Source organism: Pleurodeles waltl, chromosome 5, assembly GCF_031143425.1.
Source record: "Pleurodeles waltl isolate 20211129_DDA chromosome 5, aPleWal1.hap1.20221129, whole genome shotgun sequence".
Classification (NCBI taxonomy): domain Eukaryota; kingdom Metazoa; phylum Chordata; class Amphibia; order Caudata; family Salamandridae; genus Pleurodeles; species Pleurodeles waltl.
The window spans coordinates 632,871,715-632,894,406 of NC_090444.1; the positions used below are offsets into that span (position 1 = coordinate 632,871,715).

The following is a 22,692-nucleotide window of genomic DNA, read 5'->3' on the forward strand; positions in this document are numbered from 1 at the left end:
CAGCAATTTAGATACTGCATTTTGGTGAGACAAGTCAGGCCTAGCACCTTCCCAGCACATTTGTTTTCATTCCTTTGTGTAGTTTTTTGCTGGACTGTCACTGACTTTAATTTGGGGATATGTCACGAGCCAAAAACCCATGCTTTTCAGAGGCAGAGTTGACAGTCATGGTGGATGAAATCATAAGAGTAGAGCCACAATGTGTGAAGCCCCAGTCCAAAACACCACTATTAGCCAGAAAAGGGAAATATGGACTAGAATAGTAGAGAGTGAATGCAGTAGGCACCACCTTGTGCACACAGGGGGAAATTAGGAAGAGGTGGAACACCTTGAAAGGGAAGGTGCATTCTCTGGCCTCCAATCAATGCCTGGAGGCCAATAGGACTGGTGGTTGTGCTCCCAGCAACCCAATCAGATAGTTCCCGTGGGAGGAAAAATCTTGGCTATCCTGCATCCTGAAGGCTTAGCAGGAATACCTGGGGGAGTAGACTCTGGTAAGTTACATTTCACTGTCCTGAAACCTCAATGTCCTGTCTGCCCCCAATCCAGCTTTTGCCATTGTGTTGTCTACCTAGTTTCCTAACATGCAATCGACAAAGTAGCAGAGAGGTTGTCTTATCATTGTCAGTGTGAGTTGTTGCAGATGAGGTCACATGCATCAAGTACAATCACGTCACTTGTTGCAATGGAGTCTGTAAGTGTAGTCACACAAAAATCTAATTTCAGAACCCATTATATGTGTCAATTGGTAACTAGATGCTCCATCCCAAAAGCTGTTTGTGAACAGGTGTGCTACACTAACCATTCTGTATGTGTTGGCAAGTAGACATTGAAATGAGTACAACTAAAATGAGGCCTTGTTTTTTCAAATCAAAACATAACACAATTGGGATTTAGACCATTCTCACTTGTCTGACATATCATAACTGATATATTTTTCACATGGAGAGAGCAATCAACATACAATGCTCTAATCAGAGACATTTCTAACTACTTTCATTGCCTTTCATGCCTACTTTCATTCACCATGATTGACTTCTTCACTTTTCATGTTTGTATTACCCAATGTTTCTTTTATCACTATTCATTAAAATAAATCCCTAGTATAAAACTCATTGCCTACTGTTGTACATCTCACATCTACCGATGTATGCATGTATTTCCACAAGAACTTGACAATGGCATTAATATCTACTTGTGTAAGTATGGATATGTTTGAGCTATGTGCAATGTTTAGCTTAGGATCACAACCATGTCTCACTCAAACATACATACAAGTGTGTACTGATATACCAGCATAAGTACATTGCAGCAACAACAGCCAGTCATCATGTCAGAAATATAGCAAATCAGATATGACACCAATAATCTGGAACAGTGGTAACAATTAACTTTGCAGACATAAACAGCACAGAGGGAGGGGATACATCTGACAATTTCAGTATGAATAGGCAAACTTTAATTGGTCAATGTCACAAGCTCGAGCATACCACCTTGCCCACAAAGGTAATCCCTCATCAATAACACCAATAGACATACACATGGCAGTACTACATTGCCTGATCAAAAGATCATTCAAATCCATATTTCCAGTATCTGGGGGAATATCAACAACAAATATATGTGTGGTGCTGCAAGCACCTTGCACAGTTGTGCAAAGTAGAGTGCAGTGGCGTATAGTGCTGTTGTTTAGAGTGTAATAGCATAGAGTGCATTGAAGTAGAGTGTGGTGAGGCAGTGTTGCGTACAGTGCAGTGGCGTAGATTGTTTCAGATTAGAGTGCAGTGGCATAGACTACAGTGGCATGAAGTAGATTGTTTTACATTAGAGTGAAGTGGTTTAAAGTGGAGAGGTGCAGGGTAGAGTGGAGTTGTAAATAAGATGGTGTAGAGTGCCGTGGCATAGAGTGCAGTGGTGCAGAGTAGATGAGAGTGACAACCGATGTATTGGTGTAAAGTGCAGGGGCACAGAGTTGAGTGTTAGAGTAAAGTGCACTATCATGGAGTGTATTGGCATAGAGTGAAGTGTTACAGAGTGGCATAGAGTGGCGTCGTGTGGAGTAGACTGATGTTGCCTAGACTGGTATAGCGTGCAGCGGCGTAGAGCGCAGTGGTATAGAGAGGTGTAAGGTGCACTGGAACAGAGCAGAGTGATACAGAGTAGAGTAGAGAGGTGTAGTGTGAAGTAGCATAGAGTGGAGTGGAGAAGAGAAGAGTGAGGTGTCCCACGGTGCAGTGGCATGGAGTGGTGTAAAGAGGGGTGGTGCAGAGTAGGGTGCTGTGATGTGGTGTGATGCAGAGTAGAGTGTAGTATGCATGGTGTGTTAACAACACATTTTTTATTTAATTGACCATTACATTTGCACAGACATACAGTTTTTCAAATAAAACTATACAGTGCACAGACGATGATGTGTGGAAATTGCATCACCTAATGCAAATATTTGTTTTAATCATATAAAGGTATTCGTTTCCAGCACAGTTCAGAATTAACAAAAATGTGCTTCATTTGTACTACTAATTCTGAAATATTCTGGATCCTTGCACAGTTTATTTAAATGTTGTCGTGATAGAAATAAACTTGTTCCTGCTCGCAGTATCCAGCAAAATTGTCGCATAAATCCTCTCACTTTGAAGTCAGAGAAAGAAAAGTAAACACTATTTCCCACCAAAGACAGAGCCTGCTATTTGACCTTGTTCTTTGAATGCACAGCAAATGTGATGAGATAAGAACAAGATTTACAGCCCTGTTTACAGAAAGGGAGCAGTCAGAAAGATACTGTAAATAAGGTTTGGGCAAGGGAAGGGACAAACTCAACCTGGATAGCCTAAAGCAAACAAAGCCAGCAAATTGAAAGCAAGGAAATGTGAGTTACAAACCACAAAGTTAGTGGCAAGCAACGGGCGGAATGCATTCCCAAGGAAGCTCTATGAATATATTTAACAGTAACAGCTGTGTGATACTTTGTGGGGAAGGTCCAGTATATTTGTCCAGTCCGTATCTTGCAGACTTTTGGCCACATCAATCACCCAGGTAGAATGACGAGAAGACCGGGAGTGGTCACCATGTTGCAGGAAAGGTCTGTACACCCATCTTTTAAGTTTGGTGCCAGTTCCAATGGTGTAGAGCTTCTGTCACACCTCATGTAGGGTACTAGGTGGCAGAAATGAAATAGGACATTTAATGATTGTTTAAGGTGGGTGTAGGTAAGGAGTTGACCGGGGTGAAGATGGTAATCTGCCACAAGGGTTTAGAAATTAAGTAGCTCGCCCTCCAAAAACAAATCTCCCAATTTTAAGACACCTTCAGCATGCCACTGACTGAGTTGTTCGAATGGAAGGCCTAGCAAAGGTAGTGCAGGAGCACAGGGTTTCTTCATGTCAGTGAGTTTATAGGTTCTAGCAAGGCAAGAGAAAGCTGTACATGATAACCCTGGATGGTGTTTCATAGAATGGTCAGTAGGAAACAATGAGCAGTGATGTAAGTCCTCCTTAAAAGTCTTTACAGATAAACCCCATATTATGCAGGGGGGCGGGCAGACAGCCAGCGAGCCACCCACTGGACCTGTGCAGCTAAATTATAGCGTTCTAAATCCAGAAGGCCTAATCCACCTGCAGTCACGGGTAGCTTTAGAGTGGAAAGAGCTACCCAACGACGCCCCAGTGACCAAATCAGATGTATGGGGTGTCTGAAGAAGGAATGAAGGACGAGCAGGGGAAGGTTTGCAAAATAAAACTATCATTGTGGTAGCACACCATCTTCCCTAGAGCCACATGGCCCACTACAGAAAGCAGAAGAGAAGACCAAAAAGCAAACTGGGTTCGGAGGCACCATGACACTTTGCTGAGTTCTCAATCCTACAAATCAGTGGGGAAATGATAGATATTAAACACTATGTATTGAAAGGTAACTGGTTCCCATTTGAATCTGAGGTCTAATTGTACATAAAGGGGAAAATAGTACCATAGGTTAAGGACACACCAATTACATTTTAAAATCATTCTCATGGTCTTACATTTTGTTTGTGGAATATACATCCCAAATATTTTGAAGATTCTATGTGTACTTGACACTTAGGCATAACCCAGATTGCTGGTTTTGCTTTTGCTCAATTACAAAACCATTTTGAGACATGGACAGAGCGGGCAATTGCCTTGCACAATCTTGCAAGGGGTCTGTCCCCTGCTCCCCCTTTACCCTGCAGACCATGCGCCAGAAGAGTTTGCCAGGGTGGGTTGGTGCTGCTTGATCAACTACTTGACACTGCCTCTTCTGTTTCTATCCCTTCTGCAGAGAGATCTTCCCAGGTACGTAAAAACTTCCCATAGTCTTGGTAAACCCATCTTGTCTGATTTTAGGAATTGTCCCACCTTGTTCTTCTCATGCTTATTTATCCAATTCTTAGCAACAATCCTTTGAATCAGTTGCTGATGATCTCCCATCTGATCTTGATTTCATCCTCCTCTTTTATTATGTTCGTCTGGGCTTTCAGTTCTGAGATAAATGTAGAGTCCCTGATGTGCTGTGAGACTACAAACAAGTTGTGGGTACCTCACGTCCTGACATTAGGTGTGAGACTATCCCCCAAACCATCTGCTCTGAAAGTCCATTGGAGGTTGAGGTGAGCCAGATGTTTTTGTTCAACCTGTTTGAACCAGCATAAAGTTACCTACCTTAATGTTGCCCAAACTATTGCTGTGAGTTGTAACATCTTTAGAAACAATCAAAATGTTGCTGTTGCTTTCTCTCTAAGAATGGGTAGATTTGGGTAGGGATGATGGCCTTGTTAAAGTGCTGAATGGCATTAATTTACTACTGAACAAGGATGTAATGTGACACCTGAATGTAGCATACCAAGAAGCAATGACAAAAATACCACAGTGAATAAACAGTGCTATGTTAAAAAAGAGTAAATAAATGCTCTGATAATGTAATGGGGTCTGGCCTCTCTTGGGTGCATCTGCAAAACTGACGTTTGTTCTTGAATTTTTTTCATGAATTTTGATTCTTCGTCCTGAATGTTGACCCTTTGTCCTGAATCTTTTACAGTCCTGTCCAGAATTTGCCTTGATGCCAGGTGGTCACCCTACCATTTGCTCCTGTGAAAACCTTGTTTCAACTTCACGCTGTTAGCGTTACAGTAATACTATGAATACTAGGTACCATAAAAATCCATCAAAATGGGCATTTACACAAGTTTTTCAAACTTTTGTTAAACGAATTAAGAAGCAAAACCTCTCAAGAAGCAGATGTGCAAAAACAACACACCCAAGAACACATTTTACTTTAAATTCTAGTTTAAAAAGATAAAGAAAAAACAGTGTGGTACTCCATAACATATATGCATGCCTGATGGCCCACATTATAAGTTTCATGGGCAAAATAGCTTCAGCATCCTCACTAGTGGAACGGTTGGTTCCCCTCTATTCAACTTCGCAATCTTGAGGTGAACTTTCTTCTGAGCAAACTTCTTTTGGGTTGAACATTTTGAGACAGGAAAATGTAAATATAGCTCCAGAGCCTGGCTATTGTCACCCCTGCCTCAATCAAGACCTCACTGTTCGGGGTGACTCTCCCACCGGCCTGTCGCCCTCTCCCCCCGGCTTCCAAGATGGCCGCCATCGGCGACGCTGACAGAGGCCGTGACACCCCCGGAAAGGCCCAGAGGACAGGCAGCACCTGAGTCGCCGCAGCGCCTCCTCCCTGCACTCCCCCGGCTCCCCAGGAGGGGCTGCGCGAGGCCGGCCGCCGCAGTGTGCCGCCCCCGCCTCCATGCTGCTGGCTCTGCTGCCGCCACCACCAGCGGCGGGAGGCCAGCTGAAGCTGCCCTGGTGAGTGCGGCAGTGCCATGGAGGAGGAGGAGGAGTCGCCGCGGGGCTGCAATGAGAGGTAAGCTGCAGCGCAGCCTCACATTCCCCTCCTAAGCACTTTTCACCCCCCTCACTCTGCGCGTCCCCTCTGCCCGCAAATCTGCAGAACACCCCGCGGGCTGCCAGATAGTGAGCCAATTCATTCGACTTTAGGGAGGGCCTAGCGTGATCAAACACGCCTGCGCAACGCTATCCGACAGCCTTCCTGGCAAATAGTGAGCCTGAGGTGGCTGCAACACATCCCGGGCACGCAGAAAACAGAGCACACCAATATTCAGAATAACAACAACCGAAACTTCCACCCGTCGCACAGGACGGGGATTGCGTGGGGAGGGGTGCATGCCCAGGAGCAATGCACCAAGGGACGCGACCACCCGAAGCGCGCAGGGGAAGTACCTCCCCCCGCATGCCCTGAAAGGTAGGATAACATTTATGTACTTTTTGTGCATGCAATTTTCTTTGATTTTTTAATTTTTTTTTATGCAAAGCTCGCTTGCCCGGATCTCGACTCGAGCTCCATGTGCAATTAGTGCAACATCCTTTCTGCAAAACGTCCCGCGGTTGCATGAGGAAAGAGACGCTCATCTGCAAGGCACTAGCAACATCTTTGCTGGGTGCAACTGCGAATGCCGGGCTAGGGCTGTGAACTAAAATATAGGAGATCGTGGAAATGCATTTTTGTTACACACACTAGATCCCTTCATTGTGTATGAAAAAGATGCCAAATTGTAAACGCATTTCAGGATCTTAATCTCCGCAGAAGAGCGGGGGCTCATTGTGCACAGATGGGCCAGTCCTGCAGCAAATCTCCTTGTAATCAGATTTAGCTCCGAATTGCATTTAAGACTTTATGCAGGCTCCCCCACATTCAATTGATTTCGTCAGTTGCGAAAGGGCCAGGTCGCTCAGGGAAGTGTTGGGCAACAGAAACTCCACAGCTGCCTGGCACTGGCTCTTTTTGTGGGATTTGCATTGTTTGTTTCCCTGTTGCTCGATAAACAGTGCAGCCTGGACTGGGGTGCACGGGTGGTCTGTTTGTGTGAGGGAGCCTAGGCTGGTGCCTCGTGAGCTGTTTGTATGCTTGGTTCTGGAGGGACCCCTTTGTATCTGGGGAGAAGAGCTACTGTCTGATTCTTCGCCCCAAGAATTCTCCACCCCCTATTGAAGCGTTCCTCCCCAATTATTAACCCCGCAGCTGCTCACGTGTGCATTTTTCGTTCATATTCTTAATGCTAACATAACCAGTTTTGTGTTTTTTATGGTAAATTGAAACCAGCCCTTGTTCTGACTAAAAATGTGCACAATCTTAACTTTAAACTGTGCAGTGCGTGCAGTACCGGAGTTACGTTGGTGACAGCCTGGGGGTTGACGCTGTGAAAAACCTCGTTGGTAATTGAATGTGACCCATGACGCCAGGGGCATTTCCTGGAAGCCCATGGAGGAGTGGATTCGTCACTGCGGAGGGAGGGAATGTTAAAGTGTGCTTCAAAACAGGTGGGAAAGACTCACCACACCACCCATACCATAACTATTTTCCAGTTACATCTGGGTCGAGGGGATATGGAAAATCATTCACCACAGCAAGGTCACCCCTCACGTTGTATTGTAGCGGGTTGCTGGAGACGTAAATAATGGCCCCTTCACTACAAAGCTAGCACCCACTAAGTCTTATAACGTGTTCTCTTTTGAGGCGCTTTCTTATGTCAGGTTAACCACAGCCCTTGTGTTTCTTTTAATGTTTGTCAGTTTTCATGTGACATTTTTTGCCTGATAATCACGATTCGTATAAGCCACCTCTTGCTTTGTTTTTAGTATCTCGCTGTTTTTGGTTGTCCGGAATTTATCATTAATATGCTTTTTAAAATATTGACAAGAAATGAAGATGATTATTTATAGGATGTTACCTGAATGTTTTTTAACCTCGACCCCTTGAATTTTAACTTCTCAACATAGAAGAATGTGGAGAGATTAGCCACCTTGATTGTGTATTTCCATTTCAAAATCTTATTCTCCCTATATTGTCCCTACGTGTTTTCTTGATATTAAGAAAAGCAAAGCTTATCTTGTGATAAAGCATTACTAGCAGGCATTTCTTAGCACAAGTGTTCAACGACTAGATTCATAGCACATTATTAGAACTGCTATTCAATAGGTGAATGGGTTTCATCTGAGTTATGTAACTTATATGTGGATGTCCTGAAAATCTTACTGTGATTTGGGCCTTCTCAACCTAAGGTGGACTTTACTGTTTTAACAGATTCCGACTGTCAATCATTGGCACATCTATAGCAGCGTCTTTGCTTCCATATTTGGCACTGGGTTGGTATTGCTGCTCGTTGTGTGAGCCATTTTGTCCGCAGTAACTGTCTGATTTTATGTACAGATAGTTCTGCACCCACACTAATTTCTAAACTAGATAGTACGCTTAATTCTTCACTCCCATGGTACGCAGCTGCGTGCTCAACTCTGGGCATAATATTTACCATGTGATCCAGTGATGGCTTTCTATCATACAGTCTTGTGTTTTAGGATTATTTATTTCATTAATGAGTTCCTCTCTTATTACCACGAAATTTCCTGAAATGACATGTAGCTTCCAAGGAACTTGCCTCTGTCTCAAAATACTTCCACAGTGGTTTGAGCGCTTCGAAAACTGTTTGGAGGATTATCATTGAAGTTATGAAATGAGTTGTGGCTTTCATGATTGATTCAGGGTTTGTTATGGTCTGTACATTGTCTTCTTTCGTCAGGAGTTTGGATGAATTAGTTAGATTCTAAAATTCAGTTGGAGCCACGATAATGAAATGAATTATAATTTTGATTTTGTGGATTGGGCCGTTGATCGAATAGTAAGAAAGCTGTTGGGATTGAGATCCCCAGATCACAGTGCTGCTTCTGATGATCCAGTTGGACTCTATCCATAGTAGATTGATGGAAACTGTTGTGGTTCTGAATCATTCTTTAGGTATTTCAGTACCCTATGACTATATAACTCTGATCAAGTCTTGAGGATGTGTAATCAAACTATTTGGACCGAAACATGGACAGTTGGAGAGTTGTGCATGGCATTACAGGCTGTTTACTAAAAGCGAAGTTGGTCCTTGTATCACAATTCACAGAGGATGTCTTTCCTCCTTTTGAGAACCTGGAAGCACTCGATCTTACTTCACTTGTTTGTTTTTAAAGTGTCTTGGAGGTGTTGAATATTTGTATTTAAAAAAAAAAAATTCAGAGGGATGTTTTAATGGGGTTAATGTAATTTATTCTTGGGACACAAATAGGGTTATATGAGGCATGTATAGAGTGGACTTTTTGTGTCTATAAACCACTGGTAGGTGCAATTTCCAGAGAGCTACTCAACAGCGTGAGGAGCCCCAGTAAAGCGTGACCAGCAAACCGTCGATCTCCCAAAATAATTTTTGCGGCAGCTCTAATTTGAGAGCAGCAAACAAATTGAGAAGGCGCAGCAATGCAATTATTTTTGATACAGCCATGCAGCCATTCACTGATTAAGGCAAGGTAGACCAGAAGGTAATGGAGCAATGCAACCCAGCCAATACACGTCTGAAATTCCCCGCATACAGCTAGTCCGTGGAACCGTAAACAGCCACTCCTAGATACCTTGTAGACTTCTTGTTGCAGTATGGGGCCGAGGGGATAGGATCGCATGCTGGTATATCTCCCCTCAAAGGATAAACACAGGACTTAGACCAGTTGACATCGCCCCCTTTGTGGGTCCCGAAGTCGGATAAAGCCGATACCTCTACTGTGAGGTTGACATCCTTCCCTCAAGATATAACAACATATCCGCATATAGGCAAAGTAAGTAAAATTAGAGGTGAGGCTTAGGCGCTGATAGTACAGTTCCTTGTGAAGCATGCAGGCAGAAGCCTCAATGGCTAGTGCAAATAAAAGAGGCAACAGTGGGCAACCCTGCCGAGTACCTCGCTCCACCAGGAAGGCCTCTGAGGTCAAGGTTCCAATACGAATACTAGATAGAGGGCCAGTGTAGAGAAGTTACATCCACCTGATGAAGGGTAGGCTCAGGCCCATGCTAAGCATAGTAGCATAGAGAAACTTCCAGCATAGCAAATCAAACACCTTCAGTATATCTACAATATAACCAGAGATTCAGGTGGGAGAAATTCCTGACGGTCAAAGCCAGAAACAATTGTCTGATATTAGGCATAGTGCTGTGTATAGGGATGATGCCTGTTCGATTCGGATGAACGAGAGAGCACATAAGGGAGTAACTGATTCGCCAGGATTTTACTCAAAATCTTACAATACGCATTGTGCATGGAAAGGGGTAGATAGGAGTCAAGTAGAAGGGGGTCCTTATCTTTCTTAGGAAAAGGTACAATGGCAGCCTCTGTTAGTGAAGGCAGAAGTTGCCCACGTCGCTGGGAGTCACTGAAGAGTGCCACCAACTTGGGAACAAGTTCCTGTGTGTGAGCTGCATATAATCCAATTGGAAACACATCAAGGCCCGGCACCTTATCCCTTGCTATATCCTTAAGTGCTCCCCGCACCTCTTGCTCAGTAATATCCACACTCAGTTGATCTGCTACTGTAGACTCAAGTTATACTGGATAAGCATCTGCAGTATAGTCCAACATCTCCCTTTCACTACTTGCCACCCCCGAAGAGTGCAGATCTTGATAATTCTTCAGGAAGACCTCATTGATCTTTCACCTGTGTGGAGACATCCCATCCCGAAGCGGCCCGTAACTGAAGGATAGTCTGTCCTCCCTCAACATCTCGTAACAGCCATGCCAACATCCTGCCTGATTTATCCTGCTCGGCATGATCCCTAGCAGATTATGCCTTGTGATCAAAGTGGTGGAGGCGCTCCACCAATGCAAACAGCCTCTCTGGTTCATCTGGCAAGCCTCCCTACCATCCAGGGTCCCCTGTAGACCATGCGGAAGATCCTCCAACACCGCCTCCTACTGCTGAATGTCTGAGATAAGCTGAGAGCAAACTCCCACCTTACCAGAGATACAATCCCTCCGAATTACCACCTTCATAGCCTAACATTCCACGCCCACTGTACTGAGAGATTTTCTCTTCCAACATGCCCCGAAAGGCTTGATCCTCTAGAAGTGTCAAGGCAAAGCGCCACTTAGGCACGCTAGGGCTGGAAGAGGACCATTGAAATGTGCCCAGCACGGTAGTGTGATCTCTATATGTTTTTTCTGAGTAGTCAAGCTCAACCACTCAGCCATGGAGTGGTCTACATGTGTAGAGTCTTTCAAGATGAAACTCAAAGTCATGTAAGCCAGAGCGATAGGAGTATACACAAGACTCCGGGTGGCGAATGCGTCGGCAGTCAGTTAAATCCCACTGGCCGGGCCATAGGGGGCCAGCCTTAGCCAGCCTGCTCGTAGTGCATCACATAGGGGTAGATGGGACCTATCCAAGTTCAGATCCTCAACGCAATTAAAATCGCCCCCTACCACTCACCTGTAGGGGACTATAAGAGAAAGCAGGGATGCCAAGCTGGTAAGAAACTGGGATTGATCCACATATGGTGCGTAAATATTTAAGAGGGCCACATCTCTGCCATTCAGACTTCCCAGCACTAAGATATAGCGGCCCTTGGGATCCGTGACCACCCATGTAAATGGAAAGGGACCCCAAGCCTAACCCAGCGAAAAGGCAGAATATGAAGTAGCATACAACTGGCCTTGCCAGCACTCCTGAAGGGGCTCAGCCTTCAGACTCCGTAAGGAGGGTCTCCTTGAGAAATGCAACATGGACCCCTTGACATTTCAAATAAGACAACACATAATGTTTAGAGGGAGAAGAGAGGCCACAGACATTCCATGCAATAACCTTAAGCTGTGTAACCATAAGAGGGAAAGGAGAAAGAAAAGGAACCACCTGGTGATCCAGCTAGCGGAAAAACATCCTACTACTAGGCAGGCGTCATAGTAACAAACACACAGCGCCATAGTCCAATGCACACCTCTGCCGACAAGCAAACAAAAACACAAAAATGGTTTCCCAACAAACTCCCCTCAGACCCCGCAAGGACTGAGACCTACAATCATCCTTTTTAAATAACATCACACACAGGACCCAAAGTGGAACCAACTAAAGGCCAAAAGGCCAACTAATTCTATAAGGGAAGAATGCAGGTGGGGTTCGAGCCACGTGTAAAAGATGTAAAACCAACACTCAAGAAAGACAACAGTGGGACGGGATGCTGCGGTAACCACCCAGGCAGAATTAAAGAAAAACAAACATTGAGAAACAGCCCGCAAACCAACCTGCCTCATAAACGTGGACCTGCATGGGAGCTGTGAAGGACAAGGAATACAAGAGCCTCAAGTTGCGCTTCTTCTTCTTTACTGCCATAAAGGATGCCCTCTGCGCCTGAACCTGAATTGTCCACCACAATTGGGCCATGGGCTTGGGCCTGTTGCAGATGATGATGATTCCGGTCTCTGACATACTGCATTGGGTCCACTACAGGCTGCGGCGGAGCACCTGCACGAGAATCCCAAACAGGTACCCTGTGTGCACGTTCCAAGCCATAGAAGTGGGAGAGATCCTTGGGAGCCACAGCCTCCCAGAACTAGGACTCGAAAATAGGCAACATTGAGTCCCCCCTCCACCCGCTTGAGCAGTCCCACAATGTGGACATCGTTACGCCTAGCCCCCTCCCTCGTTATCATCCAGGTGGGTGGCCAGACGCTTCGTTTGCACCTCAGGGGCCAAGATGTGATGATCCACGCACTGACCCGCTGGGGTTAGTCTGACTGCGGTCCCCAGGGCAGTGACTTTCTCCGAGGTCTTCCACAAGCCCTCATGAATAAGACACAGCTCAACATAAAGGGAATCGATTCTGCCCTCCAATAGCTCCCCTGAAGCGTTGATGGCAGCCAGAAGTTTGTTGAGCTTGTCATCCAGGTATGATGTGTCGCCGCTGCCTGTGCCCTGCTTGTTCCTCTGTTGAGGGGTGCCCGCATCTGTATTGTCCTTTGTGTGAGGTCCATGTCAACCCCAGGAATGATCAAAGGCACCCAAAGATTACCAGAGGTAGAGACACAGAGTAAGTGATGAGCGCCCCAAATAGTACAATGAGAGACAATGCTTCAGGAGATGAATGTTCTCAAAAGGGTTACAAGAGACCCCACCCCAGTCCGGGGATGGGGAAAACAGCAAAAAGGGGAGATAGGCAAAAAGTACTCCACAAGAGTCTCAGCAGCTGGCTTTGTCCCCACCTTCAGGCACAAGTGCAGAGCCTTGATGCCCCCAATGCAGCCCTCCTCCAAAGCCTGATGAGGAGGGCCAGCAGACAAACATAAGTGCGCAGGGGAACCCAAAACAATTAGATGGGGGGGTCTGTAAGTTAACAGCCGCCCTCGGTTAGGCACGAAAGGAGTGGTACCAGTCCATCAAATTACACCATTCCAGTCGAAGGCTTACTGGAGGATGACAGCGACTGGAAAAGGAGTGGGGTCGGCAACAGAGAGGTGACGTTCGCACACTCAGAGTGCGGTGTAATGGGGCCAATCCAGTCTGCAGGCCACCCCCAGCATAACAAGCAAAGGGGGCACTAGGCCTGCAGAACTCACCGCTGTGGTCATGGGTTGACCAGAGAGCGGTCGTAGATAGCTGGGCAGGGCTGCAAAGGTGAGCAGGCTCCCAGGCGACGCACGTATGGGCCCCCTTGTGCCCTTGACCATAGACTGTATATGGAGATGCGAGGGGGGGGGGCTCCAAGTAATTAATATGTATTAAGCTTTAAAGGAGGCTCGTCTTTGATTGATAGCAAGTCATTCTCTGCGTGTTAGTCCAAATGCAAGTTATGATTTTATAGTCATTGTAGTCTGGCTAGTGTCTTTGAAGAGGGGCCAGTGTCGGTTCTGCTGCATTAGCCCACGTGGGAATTTGTGTAGAAAGCTTTTAATAATGAACAGCACGCGTACTGCCAAAAGAGGGGGGCTGCCTCCCCCTTGGAGTCTCGGTGTTGCGACTGCAGGCTACTTTGGGTGGTCAGCACGATCAATGTGGGGCCACCATTTTGGTCTGGGTGCCGCTGCCGAGCAGTGCCCAAGCAACCACAACACCTTTGCAAGTTGCGGATCAGAGATGTGGGGGGCTGCAAACAAGCAGAACCCAATGAAGTGTCTGTGGGCGAGGGGGCGTGACCCACCGGGAAGATGCATCCCCGCAGCTGCGGGCTTCAGCAGGGCGATCATTGCAAACAAAGTGGGGCCGCCATCTTGCGTAAGGCGCCGCTCTGGCGCAGGGAGAATTAGGCGGGGTTGTGTCTCAACCCTGCACTCCTAGGGCCTCACAGGCGGCTCAGAGGAGTCTCTAAGCCCTCCGACAGCTGCCTATAAAGCAGCGGGGAAGGCAGTGGCCTTCAGCTAGGGCCAGGGGGAACGCAGGATACCAGGAGCCTGCACCCTCAGTGCATAGCAACTGGCTCCGCTCCGCCGAAACTTCTCAATAGGCTGTGGAATACTCAAAAGTGATGGTGTGAAATTTGAACCAACACTACAATAGTTTACAGAAAAACACAACCCACACTATTTACAGGAGCATTTAGGCCTGTGTTAACATGCTAATAGCATTTGCACTGTTTTAGTACTTTCTACCATTGTATTGGCTCTGGTGTTTCCCAGTCATTTGGCAGTTCTCCCTGCAAAACAATGTGCAACAGTAAATAACATAGGAAAATACCCAAAAAGTTTATTATGATTATTTTCCCCATTCTTGACCACTGATGTCGTAATTGTGTGCAAACCTACATCTGTTGCCTAACACTTAGGTTATTTGCATTTGGATGTTTAAAACTGTTGTCTACAAGCAGCTTTTAGCTGTCTGTTGTTGAAAAGACCTTTTGTGGATAATATAAAAACTTACTGTGTGCTTTGCGCCTTCCCATTATTTACCACTTGTTGATTTTTGTCAGTTTCATTTGCATGCTTCTTGCTTAATACTTTTCCTCTTCTTGCGATTGACCATCCCTTGGTGCATAGTTTCTTCACCATTGTTTTTATTGGTCAATTTGTATCCTTCCACTTTTTGAAATCGGGGTACTTCATTTTTTTAATTTCAGCACTCTGCCAGTGCATGTGTTTTCCTACTCTCACTTGTTTTGTTTCCCTACTATAATTCTCCCCACCCACGCTCTCCATGTTGTTCCATTTGCCAGCGCCTAGCCTGCCTACTGCTTGTCCTGTCCCTACCCATCAGGCATCCCTGAGCTCAACATGTTGCTTTCCCGGTAGAGGAATGAGAGGGACAAAATGATCCACTTGAAGTTTTGCCTCTTGTCAAATAGTCCCTTTCCATATTCAGTAATAAATACTATGTTGCATCCTGCACAGCTTCATAGATATCATAAATGTGTACGTGTGTGGCTTTTTGGGGAAATGTATGTCATCAAATTCACCAGTGTCTTTTGTCTTTGTCTTTTGTCTTTGACGGTGTTCTTATAAAATGAATAGGTGCTTAGCTTGTCACTTGCTGTGAAAACATAGTTGCACAGTTTGATTTGCTTTACAGTCTGGGCATAGAGCTTTTATTGGCTCACATTTCATGAGTATGGAAGTCCTCTTTTGTACTTAATTAACTTACATAATTAACTCTGTCTTTTGTTGTGTGCAGTCTACAAGGAGTGGATGAAACAGAAAGCGCAACTAGATAAATCATTCATCTGTTGCCTGGCAAACTAATGTGACTAATACAGCTAAACCGTCATTTAAAGTGGGCTATAACCGTATGAAGCAGAGCAATAGCCAGATTTGGTTTACTGGACACTTTTCTAATTCACACAGTCATAGATATCTCAATTTATTACTGTGATTTGCAGCAGTAACACCTCAAGGTGATTTGTTAATACAGTGTAAATCCTGGTGATTAATAGACATGTCTCTGTTTGCCTTTGACACCAGAGGAGCTATATTGTACTGACAGGTGGAAACTATGATTGTTACTCAAAGTTTTGTGGGTGGATCTAAATGTGGTGGGAGTGGTTGTTGACAATGGTATTACCTACCCAGCCATTTCCACCATATTTACAGTTTGGTTGGCGAGGTAAAGCACTACGGTCTACATTAGTTATACACGTGGCCCTTTGGGCACTTAAGCAACTGAAGTTCATGTGTTATTAGCTAACAAATCAGATGTGGCCTATAAAGTTATTCACTCCTGCTCATGGCCGGGTGTGTCCTGGAACACAGTCGATTTTGACAGCAAAATCCTCTTTAAATATGCACAATTCTTTCTGGATTCTTGAAATATGATTTGCAACCTAACCCACGACCATCAAAACGAACTAGCAAAACTGAACCACCACCATAATGTTTATGTGATAGTAAAGTACATTTGGCACATCACCGTACTGTATATAACAGCATGACATGGACCTGCACCTCTAAGCTACCTTGTTAAGAGTGCTGCCTGTTTGATGTCCTGCCCAGAATCAGCCATTAGACAGATGGAAACAAAACTACAATTATTAAAACAGAATAATGTAGTTCAGAATCCTGGCTGGATACAATAATTGCCCTCTGCATGACTTACGGCTGTTCCAACGCAATCATGCAAATGAGAAGTCAACAACATTGTATTGCCTTATGACCAATCAGCTGGGCATGTTTATATTATACAGCAGGCTTGCAGAAAAAAGTTGGACACCCATGTATATCTATCTATCTGAGGAGAAATGGTGAGGCAGTACTACTAGCTTCATGAATTCCTTCCGTTCACTAGCTCAGCTCTTGGTAGGCCTGCTTGTCATTCCTGCCTCAACTAATATTCAAATTCAACTAGCTAAGTTCTCCATCCATTTTACCTTAGTGAATCATTTTGGACCATCTCGCTTCTTAATGGGATCTTAGCATGTGTGAAAGTAGAAGAAGGCAACCCAATAAAAACTCGAGCCATATGCTTGGCTTTCGCTGCCCTCGAGGTTTTCTTGGGACGTAGAGCACAAGACAAGCCGAGCTTTCACATGGTTTCTGCCTGCCACCATACTCTATCTTCATGCACTGAGAAATGAAGACAAAGCTTTAACTCTTGAAAACAGGAAACAGAAAAAGATACCCATCTAGGGGCTTAACTGCATAATGTGCAACAAGAAAACCATTGATAACACTTGTGTGTCATGCAACACCTTCAGATATGAGTTCAGGATGTGCACTGTCCAAAAGCCACTTGCGTTTAATTTAATAGACTACAATGTTGTTCCATTCATAATTAGAATTGGTTCCACTTTTAGGCTATATGTGACATCTGACTTGCCTCTTAGTTTACTAATGTCATTGTAGCGAGGGGTGAGCAGGAATGTTTCTAAGTTTATGTTTAATGAATCCTTCTCAATGCAGTGATTTAATCTGATTTACGAATATGAAACTGGCATAGAGGTGGGTGAGCAGGTGGATTTATAGAGAGAGCAGAGCCTGAGTCGAGCCAAGGGTGTGGCTCGGAACTTAGAGCTTGTGAACGAGCTGAGTCCTGACGATATTTATTTACTATATAAATCACACAGCAAACATCAAATAAAATATGATAAATACACTCCAAAATTCAAGAAAGTGTATTTCCTTAACATGTGAGGCTTTGAGATTAATAAATCACTTTACATCACTGCACAGAGAAGTACTTATTAAAAGTGAAAGTTTAAAAAAAATGAACCATTAGTGCATTAAGAGGCAAGACAATTGTCATGCGAAAACTGTACGTGACCCAGAGTATTATAGAGCAACATTAGTCTACAAAATCAAGTACAATAATTTTTGTACCACTGGTATTTTGAACTCAAATATTTCAAAGGGCTTTCACACAATAGTGAAGAAAAAAAGAGTTTTGGTGAGATAAAATATTTGCTTAAGATCACACAATTTATGCCGGAAAGTCACAATTTATCCAGGTTTTGAGGTTTCACTTTGTACAAATCAGCCAGGAAATGACTATATATTTGTCTTTCCTTATGTTAAGGATTTATTTTTACCCGTTTGTTAATTTTTCTGCAGTTTTTTTTTTATAGCAGGAACTTGTTTTAAAGTTATTGGAGTGCTTTACATGAGCATTAGATACATTACACAAGGTTACATTAATTGTTTATAGGCAGGAGAGGTTGAGGGCCATATGTTTAAAGCATTTTTGCGGTCAGAAAACGGCTCGATTGGTTTACGATTTGGTTTTTGGAAAGGGCGTGTTTTGGGCGTTCCTTTCAAATACTGCATCTGAATGGGATGTATACATGTTTTGAGACTGAATTCCGGTTGCAAATCTTTAATACTTTACTGACTCCTTGAAGGAGATGGTAACCCATTTTTAAATGGGAAGGGGTCCCAATGGAAGCCCTTCTCCTTTAAGAATAGAAAAAAATGAAACTTTAAAATGTCACCTTCTTCTTCTTCTTTTTTTCTTTTTTCTTTTTGATGGGCTACATAAAAAAAGGATTGCTTTATTGATTAGTCACCAGCAGGCCACCATCCCTGTGATGCCTATCATTCCTAGTCGGTCGCAAACTGCAACCTACCTCGATAATATTTATGAGGTGGGTCAATTTGCGGCCCACATGTGAATCGCTATTTGAAAGATGCAAGTTTTCTTACGTCAAGAATTGTGATTTCCTTCTTGCGATTTGAAAAGAATCACAATTAAAAAATCGCAGTTCTAGATTTTTGTGCATGTGGCCCTAAGTGATTTCCCCAGAAGCACAGGATGTTAAGCCGACGCCGAGACTCGAACCTGATAGACAGCTCTGGCTGTAACACCACATTCTCGGTAGAGAGAGGCAGGCAGAAGCCACATGAAAGCTTGGCTCGTTATGGGCTCAAGATTCCAGCAGGTCCTCGAGCTAAGGCAGTGCCATGCTTCAGTCTCGAGTCTAGCTCGAACTTTCAGTGGTCGCCCACCTCTACTTCTGCGTGATGATAAATGAGTACACTCATGAATTTCAAAGAGGCTTTATCATATTTTTCAATAATGTTTGTTGCATGATTTACTGGCCAAACATTTCCACTGCTCGGCTTGTGCACAGGCTCTTAGAGCCAAGCTAGACCTTTGGCTTGGCACTGACTCCGCTCTCCCTGTTAATTTGTTGGCTCGCCCGTCTCTATATAAAACACTACCCATGGTCATCCGGTTACATTGGTTTTGGAAACACCTACATTAGTCAGTTTGGGAAAGAGCTTCACTTTCAGCATGACTCTTAACAGCTCTTGAGTCTCTGCAATGAGGTACCACATTGTGATGTTTCAGTCCTTGCTGTAGGACTGCTCTAGGGATGTGCTACATCCATCTGACCTGTGGGGTCAAGAGGGGTGTTCTAAACCTTACCTCTTGTACACAGACCATCACTTAAGTTAGGAAAGGAAGTGTATATTAGCCATAGTGGTGACTATTGTCCTAAAACACCCCAGTCTCAGTGTATCAGAGCAATCACCTACTCCCTGAGGAGGTGCTGTGGATCGAGACTATGTATTTATCAGCTCCAAGGTGGTCTTTCAAGACCAAGGAGTGGAGACCCTTATAACCTTACTACCATATCATTTGGCAAACCTAGAGTGCTGACCCACTGTATGTCTGGGGTGTTTGATGGTTCCTCACTACTTTTTGCCGTGACTGAAGTAGCAGAGATGGATGTATCCGGGTAGCCCAGGGAATTTTTCTGCTATTATCTCTAGGCATCCTAGTGCTGGCCTGTCCAGCCCTTTGATCCCTCAGGTTAGTTCATGCTGTGACGTCCATTAGGCCAATATCTTCCGGTTGTTCTCTTATACGGGGGTGGAAGTTCTGCACCTTGGGACGATCACACCGGATGGCTCCACATCTTCCTTTTACACCAAATGAAACCTAACTATTAGAATATTCTCTCTTCAAAACTGCTCAGCAGGCTGTCATTAAATGTTTCTCCACCAAGCTCAAGGTCCCTCTAATTCTGCTGCCTCTTCTGTCACTTCGGCCTTCTATGCTCTTCTCGCTTTGTGTGCTCATCTTTGGCATCTCTTGAAGGGCTCACTTGCGCAGTGCATATATACCTCTGCAGAGAGCGAATATGGCATTTAACGGTGCTCACATGCTCGCCTATAGGGAAGACGTTCCTACGTTAGTATACAATATTACACTGCTATCTACCTTAGCCTCTTGAAGAAGCTGAATCAAGGCTGCAGAAGGTATTGGTAAGAAGCAACAGAGGATCCTAACCACAGGGCTCTTCAGTGGCTCTTAGTGAAGCAAAGAATTGAGTTAAACATTCGCTGGGCCATTGACAAAAACATCTGCAGGTACGATTCCAACTACCCCACTTCTGTTTCGAGAGAGGATCTTAAGCCCAATATTGAACAAGAGTAGGTGAAATTGAAGAAACACAAAGGAATAGCTTTTAAAAAAAGCAGACGTTTGGCTCCTGGTTGTCAGGCGGCCATCCTGTGTGGTAGAAGGGGAGATAAAGTGAAGGAGGACATCCAGCCTACAAGCACTAATAGGTAAAGCTGAAAATATTAGCTGTTCAGGAAAATCGTTAACTAGAGTGACTTTACCTTAAGCTCTACTTTCCTACGCCTTTCACAGTCAGCAGTTAGACACCTCTGTTTGTCAAGTCTTCCAGAATGAACCATTACATTAGTACAATGGATTCCAACAATTAACTACAACCATGCTTGCCCAAGACAATTGGACAAACTTCAACATCGGGTTGACACATCCCCCCTCGTTACATGGGGGCAAATTCTAACATTCCTGATTCCCTGTTTGGCTTGAATTGCACAAAACTACTATTTTAATACAAAAAGCCAAAAGCCATTGTAAGTGAACAGGTGTGGTTATGACACAAGAACCTTATATTTCTACAACAGGCGCAGGGTTTCCTTTAAATTTGCTCAAGTGTTTTTCATGCAAACGTATACTTTGCACAAAAAGTCACATAAGATGCTGGCAAGAGACTAGTTCAAGCAGAAAATGTCTCTGTGAGACATCTGCTACTTAAACTAGTTAACCGCGGGTGAACATTTTGTAACATCGAAGCGTAATTTAGCGCAATACAAAATTTGTGAATTTTGCAACTTTTGTGGTCGAAATTTAAATATTGCTTGGCCTAGACCGGTGTCTTCTGCAGTAGTTACCTGTCGGTGACAGGGAAAGAGACGGAAATTATTGTATTCTGCTTCTACTACTCAAATTACGAATAGCCCTACACATTTGCAGAGTTAAATCGTGGTATAAAACATTCTGCTTAAGAATGATGCAAACTTATTTATTCATCGTTTTTGGATGAAGCTGACAATTGTTTGGTAATCGCAGGGAGGTGCACGTTGTGCGCGCCTCCTGTCTTTCCTTTGAAAAACGAATGAAAGAAAGATAGAATGGGAGATAACTCATTGCCATTTGGTCGAGCATTTCCACTGAGGAATCGTTTAGCAGAAGTGACCTACTTAAACATGGATTTGACGCTGAGCTCAGAGGCTGTCTAGTTTCACGTATCTAATTAGCGACTGCCTCGCCACGGAGCACACCCATATATTTCCTGTTTGGGGCCATTTCTGACCTTTGGATGTGGGCTGGATACTGCCAGGCTTGTTCAGACAGCTGACGGGAGCCGCGTGTAGGCGTGCACAGAGAGCTGTGGAAACTGCTCCTTTCAAATGGAAGTTCATTGTATGAGTTGGTGCGTTTTCCAAAGGAGTGTGGCCCGCTTCAGTGGCGCATAGACTGCGTTTGTCCTCCCAAACACATGTCCAGTGCTTGTACTGAGTAACCATTTTGTATTGCCATCCCTTTGTCTATTGAACGCCTAAGGATAGTTTATCTGCTTCCATCAGGAAACATGCGTTTGTGCTAAGAAAAAAAATAATGCCACTGAAAACCATATGCCATGCCAAAAAACAACTGTGGTTTACATGTAGAATAAACATGAGCATTGCATGCAGTAAGAGAATTGTGAGAAAACGTGCATTAGAAATTCACTGCAGTAGGTGGTGCTGTGTGATGAAAAACCCTGAATGCACGATTTTTGCCTAATTTCTTTGAAATGGAGCTCTGCCTTAACCTTTGTAAATATGGGAGTATAGTTGCACGTAATAAAGACGTTTTATCTTGTTTCGTTGTACAGTACATCCTGAACATATCAGTTGAAGGATATTGGCATCCAAGGCTCATGGGAGATTCTAATAATTGTCCAGGATCATACAGTGTGCCAGTGGCTGAGCTAAGGCTTGAACCTCTCACCATCTGCATCTTTACCACACATTATCGCAACTTCAGACGGTGCTTCTCGTTCTGCCTATGAACTTTCCAGGGAAGTCATACCAACTATACAAAACGTAACACTTAGTGAAAATCCATGGAAAATATGGGTAATACACATAGGGTTTGGTGCGCACTACTGATTCAGGAATCAGTAGCTTTAAGTGTGTTGGGATCAGCATTGGTATATTAGCAGAAAGAGTTTGTTGTATTCAGGCATTTTCTATCCGTGGGGGCTATCTGTGGGGGCTTTTCGAAGAATGACTAGTCAGTTTTAATAGCAGTGGGCGACCTGATCGGCTTTCGGGACTGGCTGAAATACATTTTATGAAAATACATCATTGGTTAGAGGTTTCTTTTTATAGAGACAGTCAAAACATTCCAGCTCTTAAAAGCAGAGTGGTGCGATTTCTTTCCAGAACATTATTGCCCTCACGCTTGTGTCAGAACACTGCTGATTATCATCTAGAAAACGCTTCAGTAAAAAATACCGTGATCATTAGTGAATATTAGTAGTGAAGGCTAATGTATTAATTAATTATCTGGAAAAATTCATACCACGCTGCTTTTCCTGCCCTGGCTACTATCCGAATGATAGATTTGA

The 22,692-nt window shown here is 44.2% G+C and overlaps 1 protein-coding gene across 6 annotated transcripts in view; it reads left to right on the plus strand.

The window, feature by feature from the left end:
* Positions 1–5,588: 5,588 nt before the first annotated feature.
* Positions 5,589–22,692, plus strand: part of MAP3K4 (mitogen-activated protein kinase kinase kinase 4) — a 379,054-nt gene continuing 361,950 nt past the window's right edge. For 2 of the 6 annotated variants that reach the window (XM_069234493.1, XM_069234494.1), the window contains exon 1: positions 5,589–5,889. In XM_069234493.1, coding sequence (XP_069090594.1) covers positions 5,849–5,889 — 41 coding nt within the window. In that variant the 5' untranslated portion in view covers positions 5,589–5,848. Of the gene's footprint in view, positions 5,890–6,011; positions 6,289–22,692 lie in introns of those variants that run through there. The other 4 variants (XM_069234492.1, XM_069234495.1, XM_069234496.1 and 1 more) reach the window with 3 other exon arrangements.